Source organism: Budorcas taxicolor, chromosome 13 (assembly GCF_023091745.1).
Source record: "Budorcas taxicolor isolate Tak-1 chromosome 13, Takin1.1, whole genome shotgun sequence".
Classification (NCBI taxonomy): Eukaryota; Metazoa; Chordata; class Mammalia; order Artiodactyla; family Bovidae; genus Budorcas; species Budorcas taxicolor.
The window spans coordinates 54,018,859-54,034,021 of record NC_068922.1 but is presented as its reverse complement, the minus strand read 5'-3'; the positions used below and the strand labels follow the sequence as shown (position 1 = coordinate 54,034,021).

Here is a 15,163-nt window from a genome sequence, read left to right as displayed (position 1 = left end):
AAACAAGAAGGATGGACACCACTGTTTCCCAGGGCCCAGGGAGGGAACAGGCATCACTGATCACAAGACACCCAGAGGTCACAGTCAAGGGCTGGTCAGTGAGGAGAGTGGGGGTGATGGTCAGCCTAGGAGGGACAGGAGAGATCACCTACAAGGCAGCTCCTTCATCTCTGGACAGTGTGGGGCAGGACTCTACTGAAGGGTTTTCCCATTGGCTGAAGCATCGTCCAGCGGGGGTGCTGTTGGGGGGCTGATGGGGGACAGGTGAGGCAGGGTCCCTGGAGGACAGCGAGCAAATCGACTCACCACAACCGGCCCAGTCAGGACCCCAGAGCATGAGCCCAGCCAGGGGGCACCCTAGCCACTCAGCACTCCTCCCTGCAGGCAGGTCCATATCACAGCGCTGGCCACAGTGTGGTGACCAGCGTCCAGCCAGGGGAGAGGGGAGAGGACACAGGGGACACCCCCCAGCTTCCAGGTCTGGAAGGGAGACCCCAAGGATCCCCTCCAGGAGCCTATGGAGCCGGCCCCTCCCCACAAGAATCAAGTTCAGGAGGTCTGAGGCCACTCTGTTCTGGAGGGGGTCCCAAGCCTTGCCCCCATCCCCCCTTCAGGCCAGGGTCCTGAACGTGGGGCTGGCTCCTGTCACAGGACGCTCAGAACCAGGGGAAGAAGGCGACACTGACCAGCAGCTGTGCGTGGTACCCAGGATGATGGGGCAGGACAGGAATGGGGGCAGAGACAAGCCACACGCCCTGGGCCTCAAACCTGCTGAGCCTCACAAGGCAGATCTGCCCCTCGCTGCCACCCTGCCCCCAACGAAGCCTGCACCTGGCCGCCAGGGGCCTATCCTCAGCCTTGACCCTGGCCTCTGTCATGCCCCGGCCAATGGTCTGCAGAGTCTGCCGAGTGGGCACGGCCAGCCGGGCTGCCCCTTGCTGGAAAAGAATTTCTGCCAACCTTCAGTGCAAGAGACTGAGGGCCACGCCTGCCCACCACCCTGCACAGGCACCCCTACTGCCTTGCTCTAAGAAAAGGGCCCCAGAGCATCTGCCTCGAGACCAGGAGGCCAGGAGTCAGGGGGAGGCTAGCAGGTGGCCTCACTTCCGGGGCCCGGCCCAGCCCATATCACCAAAGGGGCCCTCGCCCGTGGCGGAGCGCGGTGGGGGCCCGCACGGGGTGCAGAGGTCCGAGTCCGTGTCCGACTCGCCCTCTGCGATGTAGGGCCTGACTTTGGCGCACGGAGCGACCGCCGCGTAGCAGCTGTTGAGGGCATCCAGGTTCTCCTTGGACTGGGAGATGCTGAAGCCACTGAAGGAGCGCTCCAGCTCCTCGTGGTCCACGGATGGAATGGAGATGGATGTGTCACTGTCCCTCAGTGCGCCCTCGTGGGGCCTGCAGGCCGGGGCGTCCTCCGGCCTCAAGAACTCCGTGCTGGCCCGGTGGCCCCCACTGTAAGCAGACAGGGACCGCTCATGGGCGGGTGGTGGCGGGATGCGCACTAGCGAGCTGTGGTCCCCCACGGGTGAGGTGCCGTGGCCTGGGCGGGGGTGGCACTGCTGCTGCCACGAGGTGGAGGGTGGGCACTGGGCGGGGGGTGCAGGCGGGGGTGCCGCGAAGTTTTTCTGGCCCACGGAGCTGGTGGAGCGGACGAGCTTGATGATGCAGCCGCTCCGGCCACCGTGGTCCCGGCTGTCTTCGGGGCTGTGGTACGGTGGCGCCGGCTCCGGCTCCTTGGCCCCAAAGTAGGCCTCGGTTTCCGTCGGAGGGACACCCATGCGCTGCATGTAGATGTTCACCAGGAAATCCAGCTTCTTCTCCATGGACAGGACCTGTGGGAGGGCCTAGTGAGCCATGCTGGATGGTTCCCATGCTGGGGAGGGGGTTGGTGGTGGGGAGGACGGTCCCTGGAAGTGGGAAGGGCTGGATGCTTCTCATGGCGGGGGTTGGGATGCTCCTTGGAGCTGGGGAGGGCAGCAATGCTCCCTGGACAGGTGGGGACCCTCAACACTCCCCAGAGGTGGGGGGACACAGGAGGTCACCTACAAAATTGCAGAGGCAATAGAAGGCAGGACACCCCCTCCCCCGACAGCTCAGCCTCTGACTGCCCCCATCAGGGTATGTGGCCTCAGGGCTTCAGAGCATGGACACTCTTGCTTCTTTGGGCCACTCTGTGGGTTCACCCATAAAGCAAACTCCAGAGGGAAGGAGTCACCCGTTCCTCTCCTGGGCTCCCAGAAGCAGACCCTCAGCAAAGGGTCTTGTGTGTGGTTCCAGAGGACTTGCTCCCAAGAGAGTAGAGGAAAGTCAGACAAGGTCAGCCAAGTGGGGTGGAGAACGACCACGCAGGCCCTGCAGTAGCGCCCCCCAGGCGAGAAGTGAGCGAGCAAGCCAGTGCTTGGCCTGGGGTCTGTAGGCGCTGGCCAGCAGAAGGGAAGTGCCCCAGGCCTGGGAGTGCTCACGGGGTACCCAGGGTCCAGACACCAGAGCCCTCAGCTCCCCACAAAGCTGGCGCACCCTCCCGCAGCAGCTGCACTGACACCACGGACCCCCAGCCTCTCCCACCTGCTTCTCCACCTTCCCCAGCCTCCCCATCATGCTGGGGTCCTCGGGCAGCTCCGCCTCCGCCGGGCCCTTGCCTCGGTCTTTGTCCGCCATCGCTGGGCCACGCCCCACGATCTGGTCCACTCTGCCGGAAGAGACCCACCCCGGGTGTGAGGTCGGGTGAGAGTGCCGGGGCCCAAGGCGTCTCCTCCTGGGCCAGGCCGCAGCCCCCAGTTTCAGGCTCCGACTGAGCCAGAGCCGACTGAGGGCAGCGAAGAACCAGGACAGATAGACGCCTGGCGCCAGGTCCCTGTCCTGCTCTCTGCCACCCTCGGTGCCTGTCCCTTGACCGTCCCATCCCAGCGGGGCTGGCACATCAGCGAGGAGCAGAGAAGGAAGCCAGGGCCATGCACCCGCAGCTCCCCGCACCTTCCCCACCCCGACCCCCGCACCACCCCCACCCGCACCCCCACCCCAGCTCTGCTCCTGGATAACGTACCACTGAGGCCCCGCCCACCCGGGGGTCTGGAGGGGGCGGAGCTAAAGGTGGGCCAAGGGAACCACAGAAGCTCGGATAGGGGGCAGGGGGCGTGAGGGCTACGCTCCATGCGCCAGACGCGGGAGGGGACACAGAAAAAAACACCAAAAACCGCCAACGCACAACCAGAAGGGACAGACAGAGCCACTGCCAACCAGAAGGGGTCCCTGTGCGCTCGTGCGTGTACACGTGTGTGCTTACTATGCATGCGTGTGCGTGCTTCCATGTATGTGGGCACACTTGTGTGAACGTGAGCGTGCCCTTATGTGCACACGAGTGGGGGATGCGGAACGCAGCTGAGCTGGCCTCAAACAAGGGCAGCAGTCAGGAAAGCCAACAAGAGGGGAGGGAGGCCTCCTTCCTGGAGGGGCTTCTACTTGACCACAGTGTGAGCAGGAACGGCCCCAGAGAAGCTCAGAAGGGGACTTGAGAGGAGCAGCGTGGGTGCCTGAGTCGGAGGGGTGCAGCCACATGGACACTGGGCAAACACAGTGGGGCCAGGGTGCGGCTGGCAGGACAGTGACCCGGGCACAGGCCACGCGAGCCTCATGGCCAAAGCCTCCTTCCAGGCTCCAGAGTGGGGAGGGCTGCCAGCCCCCCCAGAAGTGCCACTTGAAGCCACTGCCCCCTCCCCGGCTGCCTTCCTCATCCACAGCTGCCCTGATCGCCTGTCAGGACTCAGGGATCTGTCCTGTCTGTCGCAGGAAGCAGGAGGGGTCAGGCTTGCATCAGCCATGGGGCAGCCTCCTCATGCTCCAGTGGGCATCATGCTTGATCATGCGGGGGGAGGGGTTTGGGGAGATGAAGGGCCCTCAGACTCCAAGCAGACGCTGTGGGGACAGAGCGGGAAGAGGGCTGTCTGGTGTTCAAGTGTCCACACAGTCCAGGCACGGGCGCTCAGTGCCTTCACCCCTGCCACATGACGGGCCGTCCACCTGGCTGCTGCCCTGGGATCCTCAGCCCAGGGTCAGCCTGGGGGTGCTGCTGGTGAGTGCTCCCTGAGTCTGCACCACCCCCTCCCCTGGGCCTCAGGTGAGGAGCTGGGCTTAACCCCTTGTGCCCAGTCAGCCCTTTGGCCCCTTCTTTGTGGGAGTCTGCATGTCCTCTGGCTGCAGTGGTCCGGGAGGCCTGGGGGCTCCGAGGGCTGGCAGGGCCTTCTCAGCCCCTGTGCCCTGCAGCGATGCCGGAAGGGCAGGCTGCTGTCTCGGGGCACAGCTTCCTTGGGGCTGTCCTCCGTGTCCTCTTTGTGGGACACAGGAAGGACAGGGGATGCGACAAACACTGTCTGGGCTGCCCTGGGTCAGTCCTGCTCCCCCGGAAACTCCTTTCTTATAGGAGAGCTGCCAGGCTGGGGTGCCGAGTACACTGACTCCCGGCCTCACGCAGAGAAACCCCAGCACACAGGAGTCAGACACCCAACTGGCCTTCAGGACACCCCTGGTCCTTTCTGCCAGCATGGCCAGGGTGCCTCTGCCCTCACCCCACAACTCTGCCCTGGGTGCTCTCTTAGACCTACTGGGGGCATCACAGCCATCATTTCAACCGTCCAGGGGAACAGGAAGGCTCCGATGTCTGAATTCACCACCAGTGACCCTGCTCCTGCTGCCTAACACCTAACTGCCCTCATACCCCACTCCTCTTTGACCAGGACCACCTCCTGCAGGAACCCCGACTGCGGTGACAACTGGACACAAAGCCCAGGGTTCTGGGGACTCCCTGGGCAGCCCACTCAGGTTGGGGCCTTTCCTAGTCACTCTTCACCAGAGTCTAGAGGCCAGAGGACCTGTTTGGTCCATAAGCGGCAAAGAGTGACCCACCGGCAGTGGTGCTAAGAGCCTGCATTGGTGCTCAGGCAGAGCTCCCACAAGGCAGGCCCTCACGTCTGAACGCATCTGGTCCCTGGGGGGCTGCCATCTACTTGTGCCCGGGGAGCGCCCCCAAAGAAGTCACACAGGTCTCACACAGCCTCCCCAGGACCACGCCAAGAGGAGCAGCTCAAGGGCCCCTGACCCAGCCTCCCGGGGCCTCAGAGGACGTCACTTTGTCAAGGACAGAAACAGCCCTGCATCCTGTTGGGCAGAGAGGGTGCTGCCGTCATGTGGCTGGAGCAAAGGGGACTGGCATTCCACACAGACAGGCGGGGCGTGTCCTGACCTAGGTGAGTACTGGGGTGACTCTCTCGGAGGGGCCGTGGGTCCTTTGCTGGGGTACTTCTTGTGCCGGGGAGTTGAAGGGGGTGGGGGGCCCACAATCATATCTATCCTGGCGAGTAAACAAGAAAAGAGACACCGGGAAAATGCATCGTGAAGCAACATGTGGGGGGCAGCAGGAACTCGCAGAGAAAAGGAGCGACCTGCTGAAGGCCACCCTGACCCTGGAGCACAAGGACTCTGAGCTCCAGAACCTTGGCACCAGGCGGGGCCACAAGCTCGTGGTGCCCCGTCTGCCCGGGCCAGTGTCCACATGCACAGGACACAAGGCAGCTGGCAGCAAAGTGCCAAGGGTCCCAGGAAGGACATGAAGGCCCTGCCAGTGAGCGACAGACATCCAGCTCCTGCGGAGTGGGTCTGTCTCATCTGTTTTCCAGACAGAAAGGGAGGGAGAGGAGACCATCTAGGACAGAAGAGCCTGGTGAACAAAAACAGCTGCTGTGACGGATGGAGGTAGGCCACCCATTGGGACCCGGGGTGGCCTCTCACTCACACTTGCACACGTGAACACACGTACACGCTCACACACTACACATACCTGCATGTTTGCATGCACTGGCACATGTCCACACACCTGTGTACACATGCACTCTCACACATTATTTGCACGTGCACAACTGCATGGGCACACATGTTCATACAAACACACAGGTCTACTCAATGCTCGAGGAGGACACTGAGCAGCTGAACTCCTGGCCCAAGCCTGTGGACAGGAAGGGTCAACCCCTGGCCCCACCCTAAGAGAGAGCTGGAGACCTAGACGGACCCTTCCCCTGGAATCTCAAGCAGAACCGGGCAGACACCACCTGCCATGGGGCCAGAGGCTGGACTGACCCCTAGTGCTGCCGTGACCATCCAGACCCCTCCACGGCCAGGGCCTGGGCTTCAGGGCCAGAGAACTGGCAGCAGCTTCAGGGAAGGGGCCTGGCCAGCAGAGAGTGAGGCCCACGCCAGGACAGACCCATGACAGTCATGGCATCACAGGCACCACAGACACGTGTGCTTGTTTGTGTGGACAGTGCGTGCTTCTCAGCACACGTGTACTCAGTGTGCATGTGTGTGTGCTGGCCTATGGGACATGTTTGTAGACATGAGGCTTAGGAAACAGTTATTTGTATATACATGTGCCAACACGCATGTGCATGTGGGAGCAGACATAGTTCTGTGTGCGTGTGTGTCCTGGGTCCTCACTGTGTCTGTGTACATGTGTGTATGACCGACTCCTGGAGTGAACAAGCCAGAGACGGCAGTGTCTGCGTGCGCCCTGCCCCAGCCACACCAGGCACCTGTCCAGCCCCATCGCCTACTCTGGCCATGGGAATCCCTCTGCATGGGGGGAGGGAGAACCTGCCCTCCCATTCTGGAAGAAAAGGTGCCACATGGCCTAACTGCTGCCCAACAGGCCCACGGAAACCTGCCCCTTCACCTCTCAACAGAACTACTCTCCCCAGCTCACGTGGGTACACATACATGCAAGGACACACAACACACACAGATACATGCGTACACCCACACACTTCTGCAAAACATGTGTTGCACTCATGTGCACACATGCGCACACATGCACTTTACACACACGCGTGTGCACATGTGTGCCCACGGTCTGCACACACATGAGTACACATGTGCATTCACAGATGTGCATGTGCACACATACACACATACACGTTTGCCCATCATGGCAAGGGCAGAGAGAAGAGAGAGACAACAGAAAGATTCAAAACAGACCACACGAGGACACAGCAGAAAGCCCACGTGGGGCCGGCGTGGGGCCGGAGAGGAAGGGCCCAGACGTGGCAGCAAGCAGGGCCAGCCACTGTGTCTGCAGCCGCATCCACCGCCACACCTCTGCCGGGAACGGGCAGCCCGCACTGCACCGGTCCCCGAACAGCACCCGGGTTTGGCCCAGAGGACCCGGCTCCGCACCCCAGGGCGGGGTGGGCCCTCTTGCCTGGACTGCAGGTTTTTGATGCGGGACAGCATGTCTAGGTGGCCAGCTGAGTACTGCTCAATCACATCCATCACGTCGTAGGGCCGCAGGCTCTCCTTGAACTTCCGCTTGGACACCAGGAACCGCATGACACTGGGGGAGTCAGACGAGGGGCTGTGAGCCCTGGGCAGAGAAGGGCCCACCGAAGGCAGCCCCTCAACAACCACCTAGCTATGGCCCTCCCAGCATGTCTAGCCCTATTATCTGGGACACCCACCGCCCGTACTCCCTCCACCTTTGGGCCTAGCTGTGCCAAGGACCCTGTCCACTCAGGAACCCCCGTGCAGCACAGCTCCTGCTGTCCACGGCACCTGGCACCCGGGCACAGGCGATGGCCATGACAGCAGGTGCCTTGTGAGCTGCAGGGCCCGGGCTGAAGGGGTGTCAGCCGCGAGGCATCCCCCTGGAGCCGTGTCTTCACACCCGTTCCCCAGGCCCCGCGTGCACAGATGGCTTTGTGAGAGGCAGCCAGGTCCTCACCACACGGCCCGGATGCTGACTTTGAGGCCTGGGGTCAGATCCTCTGTCACAAACTCGCAGTTGCAGCTCTTATTATCGTCCACGATGTCCTCCCCTGGGAGACTTGCTTCTGGGTGGAAGGACATAGCCCGTGAGGGGCCGGGCAGCCCCCAGCGCTGTGGGGCCTGGTGCTCTGGCCCTGCAGCGCTCCAGCCCCCACTCCTGCCTTCTCAGCCTGCTTCCCTCCACTGTGCTCCTTGGGGAGCGGCCACCATGAGAGTATAAGAGGGCATCACTGTACATGGACAGATGGGCAAAACTTGGTATGCCCACACACGGGACCCAGGGAATGTCTGCCCTAAGAGCAGGGCTGCGCCGTCACCAGTGCCATGGGTGAGCATGGAGCTCGTGGTGCAGGACAAGCCCATGCAGCCCCACCTCCCGGAGCTCCAGGACAGCAGGCCTGCACCCTCAGGGCTGCCCAACCCACCTTCCGAGTTCTGCCGCGAAGCAGCACCCCTGGCCCGGAATGCCTGCCGGGCGCGGCCACGTTCCCCGAAGCTCCAGCTCTTGGGCACCTTGCTTGGACTGTCCTCCAGGCTCTGGTCGGCGCTGGGTGACCGGCGGACGGTCTGGGCCTGAGGGGACCCCTTGCCCTTGGCAGCCACGCCGCGGGGGCTGGAGAAGACACGGTCTTTCAAACTGACCTTCTGACTGCTCCCGCGAGAACCGACAGACGGACAGACACACAGAAAGACAGCAAGAGAGGTCACCCTGCAAAGAACACTCCAGCCCACTGGCTGCTGGCAGGTGGACGGGGCGCTGAGGCCATGGGGATGGGGAAGGAAGGTCACCCGGGTGAGTGGAGATGGGTCAGCCCTACCACAGACTCCCAGGGCCCACTGGGTGCTCAGCCTGGCCGGGGACCGGTCAGTGGACTCTGAAATCACTTTCAATTGCCACCCAAAGGTGCCAAAGGTCAGAAGGGTGAGGTCTGCAGCTGACCCCTGGGCCCCTCTGCCCAACCCTGGGGAGCTGCCTGGAGGAAGAGTTGCAGGGGAGGGGGAGGGGAAGCAGCACAGAGGGCAAGGGTCTGCCCACCCCTTCTACCCAGGGTGGTACAGGTTCCCCCAAACAAGACCCATCCAGGAATAGAACATTCACGCTCTGGAGAACACTTGGGGTGCCAGCCGAGCCCTGGCCAGAGGCCGCAGGGAGGCGGCAACCATGGCCATCCAGCCACAGCCCCATAATGGGCTCCCTTCCCTCATCTCTTGGTAACCAGGGAGATGGATCTGACACCCCGAGCTTGTCGGTTCTAACATCCTCCAGGCCTCATGCAGGAGACAGAAGCATGGTAGTCACAGGTCGTGGTAGTCACAGGTCAGGCCCAGGGCCAGGCGGCCACTCACTTCCTCCCACAGACCACCATCTGCCTGGAGGAGAGCGAAGTCCCTGTGAACTGTGAACCCATTCATGCCACCACACTGAGGGGCCACCGGACCTCCTGGAGTGGCCTCTGCACTGCCCTGGGGCCCGGGGCCTGGGGCCAGCCCACACAGGCACCTGGCAGGGCCTCTGCTGCCCCTGGGAAGCAACCACCACAGCTGATCCCTCAGACAGTGCCAGCCCCATCACAGATGCCCCGGGTCAGCCACCTCCCCTGACCTAAGGGGGACCCACAGCTGACACAGTGTCAGACGGCGCAGAGATGATGGGCCATGGACAAAAGACGGCCCATGGCCTGGTCCACCCAGCCCAGACACTGCAGTCCAAGCTGGTGCCCCCACCTTGCCCCCAGCCAGCTGAGACCCTCTGTGCTAGTTCTCAGGCCTGAGGCATGGAGCCCACCCGGAGGGGAGGTTCCCCCAGAGACTCTCGGTGCCCAGGGTCCCCTTGAGCACAGGAGCCAGGGCATTTGCTTGCTCAGGACACTAGCCCCAAACCTGTAACTGCTGTGCCTGGCACGAGGCCAAGACAGGGGTGGGGGGCCGAGGGGCCCCCGGAGCCAGGGCATGGGAGCCATTGTGCAGATAACCCTCGTCATTCCCAAAGGAGACCACCAGCTGGTCCAGGAGAACCAAGAAGCAAGGGCCCCACCAAGCCCTTGATGGGGACCCCCAGCTGGACTTGCTGTCCTGTACATACCAGGGGTCCCTGGAACTTGGCCCCACGCAGCTGCCTGTGAGGACAAAGCCACAGGAAGGAGCCTTCCCTGGCCTCGCCCTGGCCCCGCCATCCCGTCCCTGACTCTCAGACTGCTCAGACCGGGGAGAAGCCTCCTGCTGGGGAACCATGGGTGGTGGTCTGGACTTTCTCAGTTATCACAACTCAGAGTCACAGGCACGCAGCCCCCCAACCACCCTGATCCTACGTCAACTTCAGGTGCTCGAGTGCCAACAGTCCTGCAGGAGTCAAGAGAGGCTCTCCCTCACTTCACAAGCCAAGGATGGAAGCAAACGCAGGGTGGGGCTCTGGCCGCCTGCCCCCAAGGAAGGGGCGGGAGGCTAGCCCACCCTCCGAGTGAAGGGCATTTACATGGGGCCAGACAGCAAGCTCAGGAAGGTCTGGGGGAGAAAGCAAGGCCCAGCCTCTCCTCTCCTGCCTGCCACCACCCCCATCCCCCATCCAAGGCAAAATCCCCAAAAAGAGAAGCCAGCCATCAACAAGGATAAGCGAGGGGGTGCCCCGGCTGAGCGCCGCTATACCCTAGTCTGCGCGGCCAAGGCCCAGCTTGGAGGGGGAGAGCCAGCATCCACCAAGAGAACCATCTGGCCCACGGCTGGACCTTGGATGCCCAGGGAAGGTGAGGAAGATGAGGGGAGAGTTGTGAAACACACATAGCGGGGCCGAGCATGGCCTGGGCCCCTGGACCGGCCGTGGGCACCTCTGGCCCTTCCGGTTCCCAGGCAGCCTGACCACAGCCCCCGACCTGACAGGCCAACCTGTGGCCAGAAGCCCCCTGGACACAAGCTCTGGGCAAGCAGGACAGCTTCTACTGGGACCCCAAATCTCCCCTTGAAGGGCTGCAAGAGCCCCCCACCCCCGCAGGCCTTCTTCAGAACACACAGGCAGCACGGCAGGGGCAGGGGGGTCTACCCTCCGAGCCCCTCTCTGGGGGAGCAGGATTCGGAGCATGCACGGATGCAGGTGTGCAGGCATGCCGCCCTGGAACCCCGACCTGCTGCCCAGCCCCTCCCCACGCCCACCGCTCAACATCCCTGCTTCCGGGGCCAGCTCGGACCACATGCACATGATGACTGGTGAGTGCAGCTGCCAGCACCTGCGGGCCGCACAGGGCAGGGCGGGGCGGGCAGCAGTGGGCCCAGAGCAAGCAGGAGGACAGACACTTCCACATCCCCGAGAGCAGACAGGGCACAGAGAGAGGAAACGTGCCGGCAGTCAGGGAGCCCACTGGGCAAAGGTCAGCCCTTCCACCGTCCCGTTTCCAGTCTGCCCTAAACCAGGCCTGTACTTGGGAGGAGGGAGCCGCGGACCTCGGGCTTTCCGGTGCATCTGGTGTGCCAGGACCACAGGGAGCCCGGCACACACAGGACAGAGCCGCCTCCCGCGGGCGGGCAGCGGGTGGAGGGCAGCGCCCTCCCTTGCGTAGTAGAGGTGCTAGATGGCCCAGCCATGGGGAAGTCTCGCAGGAGAGCAATCAGACCCCGGAAGGCGCGCTTTGCGGGTTCAGACCCCCTGGCCGGCCCCTCTCCTGCTTGGAGCACAGCATCGTTGGGGCATCGTTTGGCTTGGGGGTAAGGAAGGGCGTTAGCACCGTGCCCCTGTAGCCCAGGAGGGCGCCTGGGGTCAGAGGCGGGCAGGGGCTCCACGAAGGGCTGGGAGGTGAGCTGCCAATCAGAATCGGGGCCTAGGGGGCCGGACGGGCGCCAGCCTTTCCCTGGCGCATCTAGAACCTCTAATAAGCAGTGTTTGGAGCGGAAGGGGACAAGAGCCGTGCAGCAATGGTCGTCCGAGCGGCGTGTCCGCGGTACCTAGCGTGTCCTGGGCAGCATCCACACAGGGACTCTGCGCACCGTCTGCCTTTACTGGAAATGAGGAGAGGACAGTTAGTCCTGCGGGCGCTGGCGACCGGAGGGACCCCGGCCGGGCGCGTGGGCGTAGGGTGCGCCCGCCACAGATTTCGCACGGGAGAAAGAAGTGCGAGTGCGGAGGTCGCTCACAAAGTCCTCCGTCAGCCTGGAAAAGAAAATAGTCCCTATTTTTGGAGAGAAAAAAAATTCTTTTTTTTCTCTCCAAAAATACCTTTTCCTTCCAGCATCTATTTGGGGCCATCTCTTTCAAAAGATGTATTATTTTTTGCTATATTCATGCCAACAAAAAAATAATACATGGGCTAAGGCTTTGCTGGTTCTACGGGGACAGGATTTCAGAAAGCTCACGTTTTCAGAGGAAAAACGTGCGAGTTTGCCTTCACAAACCAACCCAGACAGCGGCCTGATCAGAAGTGGCCCCCGTTTACCCAGAATGCAGTGGCCACCTCTACCCAGAGGGGAGCCAAGGAGGAGGAGGCTTGGGGCCCCTGCACATGAAAGGGCCGGCCAAGGCCAGACCCTGGGTGAAGGCTATCCTGACCTGCGGCTAGCTGGTCAGGAAAGGCTGCCGGTGGTCAGCCTGCCCAAGACCCTCCACAAAGGCCAGAGCGAGCTGTGCATAAGAACCTGCACGTGTGTTAGCTGATCAGTCATGTCCAACTCCCTGTGACCCCATGGACCATAGCCTGCCAGACTTCTCTGTCCATAGGATTCTCCAGGCAAAAATACTGGAGTGAATAGCCATTCCCTTCTCCAGGGGATGTTCCCGACCTAGAGATCGAACCCAGGTCTCCTGCTCTGCAGACAGATTCTTTACTGTCTGAGCCACAAAGCTTTTAAGCAGAAATGAAAAGAACCAGCAAGAATGTCAAGAAACCCTTCACTTCCCTGGGGTCTTGCTCTCTGCCTCCACCTTCGAAGTTGTTGCTTCTGAGACAGCGGCTCTCAAACTGCTGCGCCTGGAAACCCGGACACAGCCAACAGTGTTGACTCACAGTCACTTAAACACCGGTGGCACCTGCTACTGCCCCAGCAAGGATCTCCCCACATTAACACCAGCAAGCCAGGGTCAAGGCTCCTCAAAGAGCTCTCCCTTGGCTTCCCCGGCCTCGCCCTCCGTGGAGGGCCCTGCAAGCATGTGCACTTCCCTGGTGGGACCTTCCCCAGTTACTTCAGGTTGTAGGAAAAAACTAACTAGAGGGCCACCCGGGGCAGAGGGGCACATCTTCCCAGGATTCAGACCACCCCCACCCTGGCCCAGCAGCTCACAGAACTCAAATTTAGGGCAAACGTGCTCTCCGCAAGCACACCCCTGAGGCAGCCACAGTTCCACCAGGGCCTGCCAGACAGATGAAGACCCTAAAGATGGGACCTACATGGCCAGCTCCTTGCAGGGGTCCCCAGGCCTGCACACAGAGCCCTGCCTTGCCCTGCCTGGGGGCTCTTCCCCCAGGAAAGAGCATGAGGTAGGATGGGATGTCTGCCCCCAGCTCTTTTGAAGGACCTCAGCCTTGAACAGATGAGCAGCCCCGCATTGCCCACCCACCATTTCCTACGTGACACCTCAAGCCTGGCTTCCACACACAGGAGCTTGGGGAGCGGCTCTCCAACTGCAGCGATTTCTTTAGTTTTAATGAAAATTTAAACAGCCTCACGTGGCCAGAGGCTCCTGCATGAAACCAGGAAGTCTGAGGGCAGGACAAGAGCAGGGGGAGGGGGACTGGTGGTGGCCCAGCCATCCCCCTGAACACTGCTCCTCTGCTTGGGGTGGGCAGTGAGGAGTCCCGACTCCAGCCCATCGCCTCTGGGCTCTAGGCTGGCCCTGGGGTTTCCTGCCCACATTCAGCCCGGGGGGGCCTGGGCTCAAGAGGGTGGAAGAGGTGCCCACAAACAGTCACCAACACCAGACTGGACAGACACGCACCCAAACACTGCACATGGCCCCCCATGATGAAGAGGGGGCCACACGGACGGGAGCAAAGCAGCTGGGGCGCAGGGGTTTCCCCAGGCACAGGAGTAGGCAGTCAGAAATGGGGTGGATCAAAGGGCAAGTCAGAGCCACACCCGGAGCAGCACAGCCCGAGACCCCCGCCTGCACCCCCCCTGCCCCCGCCAGCCCCACACCTTGGTCTAACGCCCACACAGCCACAGGGCATGTCCCCACCATGAGCCAGGACCAAGGGGTCTCCTGGCAGTGGAGGGCCCCCACACCCACCCCGTCCACCTGCTTAAGGTCCCCTCGCCGGGCAGCCCAGGAACAGCCCACCCACAGGTGTCCAGGGCGGGACCGTTTCCTGCAGACCTACTGTGCACCGGGTGCTGCACAGGGGCTCCTGGCTGCTCCAGTCGGGGCACAGAAATGCCCTGGCTGAAAGGTATGCACCCAGGATAGGCCGGCCCTCTGTCCCAGGGCCTCAGCCTCAGGCCCCCAGGGGAAGCCGCTGGTCACAGGCAGGGACACACGGACACACGGGGAGGGAGGGAGGAGCAAAAAGCGGGTTCGAGGAGGGGAGCCACAGAACGTGCTGGAGAGCCGGGGGGCTCCCGTGAATCCTCACCTGGAGTCCTGCTTTCAGGGTCAGCCACCTCATCCCCAAAGACAGAGCGGACGTGAAAGGGGCCCGAGAAGGGCAGTGACATGATTAAAGGCACTTGGGGGGGGCAGGCAAGATTTTCCAGATTAGGGGAGGGGAGGGCAAGAGAGGAGAGAGAGAGAGAGAGAGGCTGAGACGAAAGTTGTCTGGAGGGGAGAGGCACGCAGGCGGCGAGCACAGGGAGCCGCAACAGGCCAGAGGGGCCACGCCGAGGGCCAGAGAGCGCCCACTGGGCAGAGCTGAGGGCAGCCGCGCCCACCTCCTCGGCCTCAGGGTCCTGGGGGCTCACAGGAGGGGCTGATGGCAGCACCAATGGGAACCAATGAAGTGGAGCAGTCTCGGGGCTCCCCAGACACCAGGCTTGCTGCTCCCCCTCCCTGCCCACCTGACCACAGCCCCGTGCCAGGCCCCTTGGTTTGTGCCCATGAGAACAGAGGTCACTGCCCAGGATAAAGCCACTCTGGTCTGGGATCTAAAGGGTCCTCTCTGCTGTTCTTTGGGCTGGTTGGAGGCAAAGCGCTGCTGATGTTTCCAGGTCAGCTCCAGTGGCCAACCCGCTTCGGGGACTCAGGGGTGGGGTACATGTCCCCCTCTGATGGATGCTGAAGGAGGGCTCAGCCCAGTGCCTTCCCAGCTGAGCAGCCTTCAGTCCAGGAGGGCATGAACAAGCAGGCAGCATCTTTGGCCCATGGCCTGGGGGACGGGACTCCCTGTGCAGCTGTGGACAGGGCACCAGGGAACCCCTGAGTTCAGAGATACACAGCAGTACATGA

At 62.4% G+C, this 15,163-nt stretch overlaps 1 protein-coding gene across 1 annotated transcript in view; it reads right to left on the bottom strand.

Annotated features, from left to right (window-relative positions):
* Positions 1 to 1,100: 1,100 nt before the first annotated feature.
* The window catches only part of KCNQ2 (potassium voltage-gated channel subfamily Q member 2), a 42,870-nt gene continuing 28,807 nt past the window's right edge, over positions 1,101 to 15,163 (bottom strand). Inside the window, exons 12-18 of the mRNA XM_052650699.1 lie at positions 11,737 to 11,790; positions 8,232 to 8,455; positions 7,763 to 7,871; positions 7,244 to 7,375; positions 5,237 to 5,344; positions 2,566 to 2,689; positions 1,101 to 1,832 (exon numbers count right to left, since the gene is read on the bottom strand). Of these exons, the coding sequence (XP_052506659.1) occupies positions 1,101 to 1,832; positions 2,566 to 2,689; positions 5,237 to 5,344; positions 7,244 to 7,375; positions 7,763 to 7,871; positions 8,232 to 8,455; positions 11,737 to 11,790 (1,483 nt within the window). The remainder of the gene's footprint in view (positions 1,833 to 2,565; positions 2,690 to 5,236; positions 5,345 to 7,243; positions 7,376 to 7,762; positions 7,872 to 8,231; positions 8,456 to 11,736; positions 11,791 to 15,163) is intronic.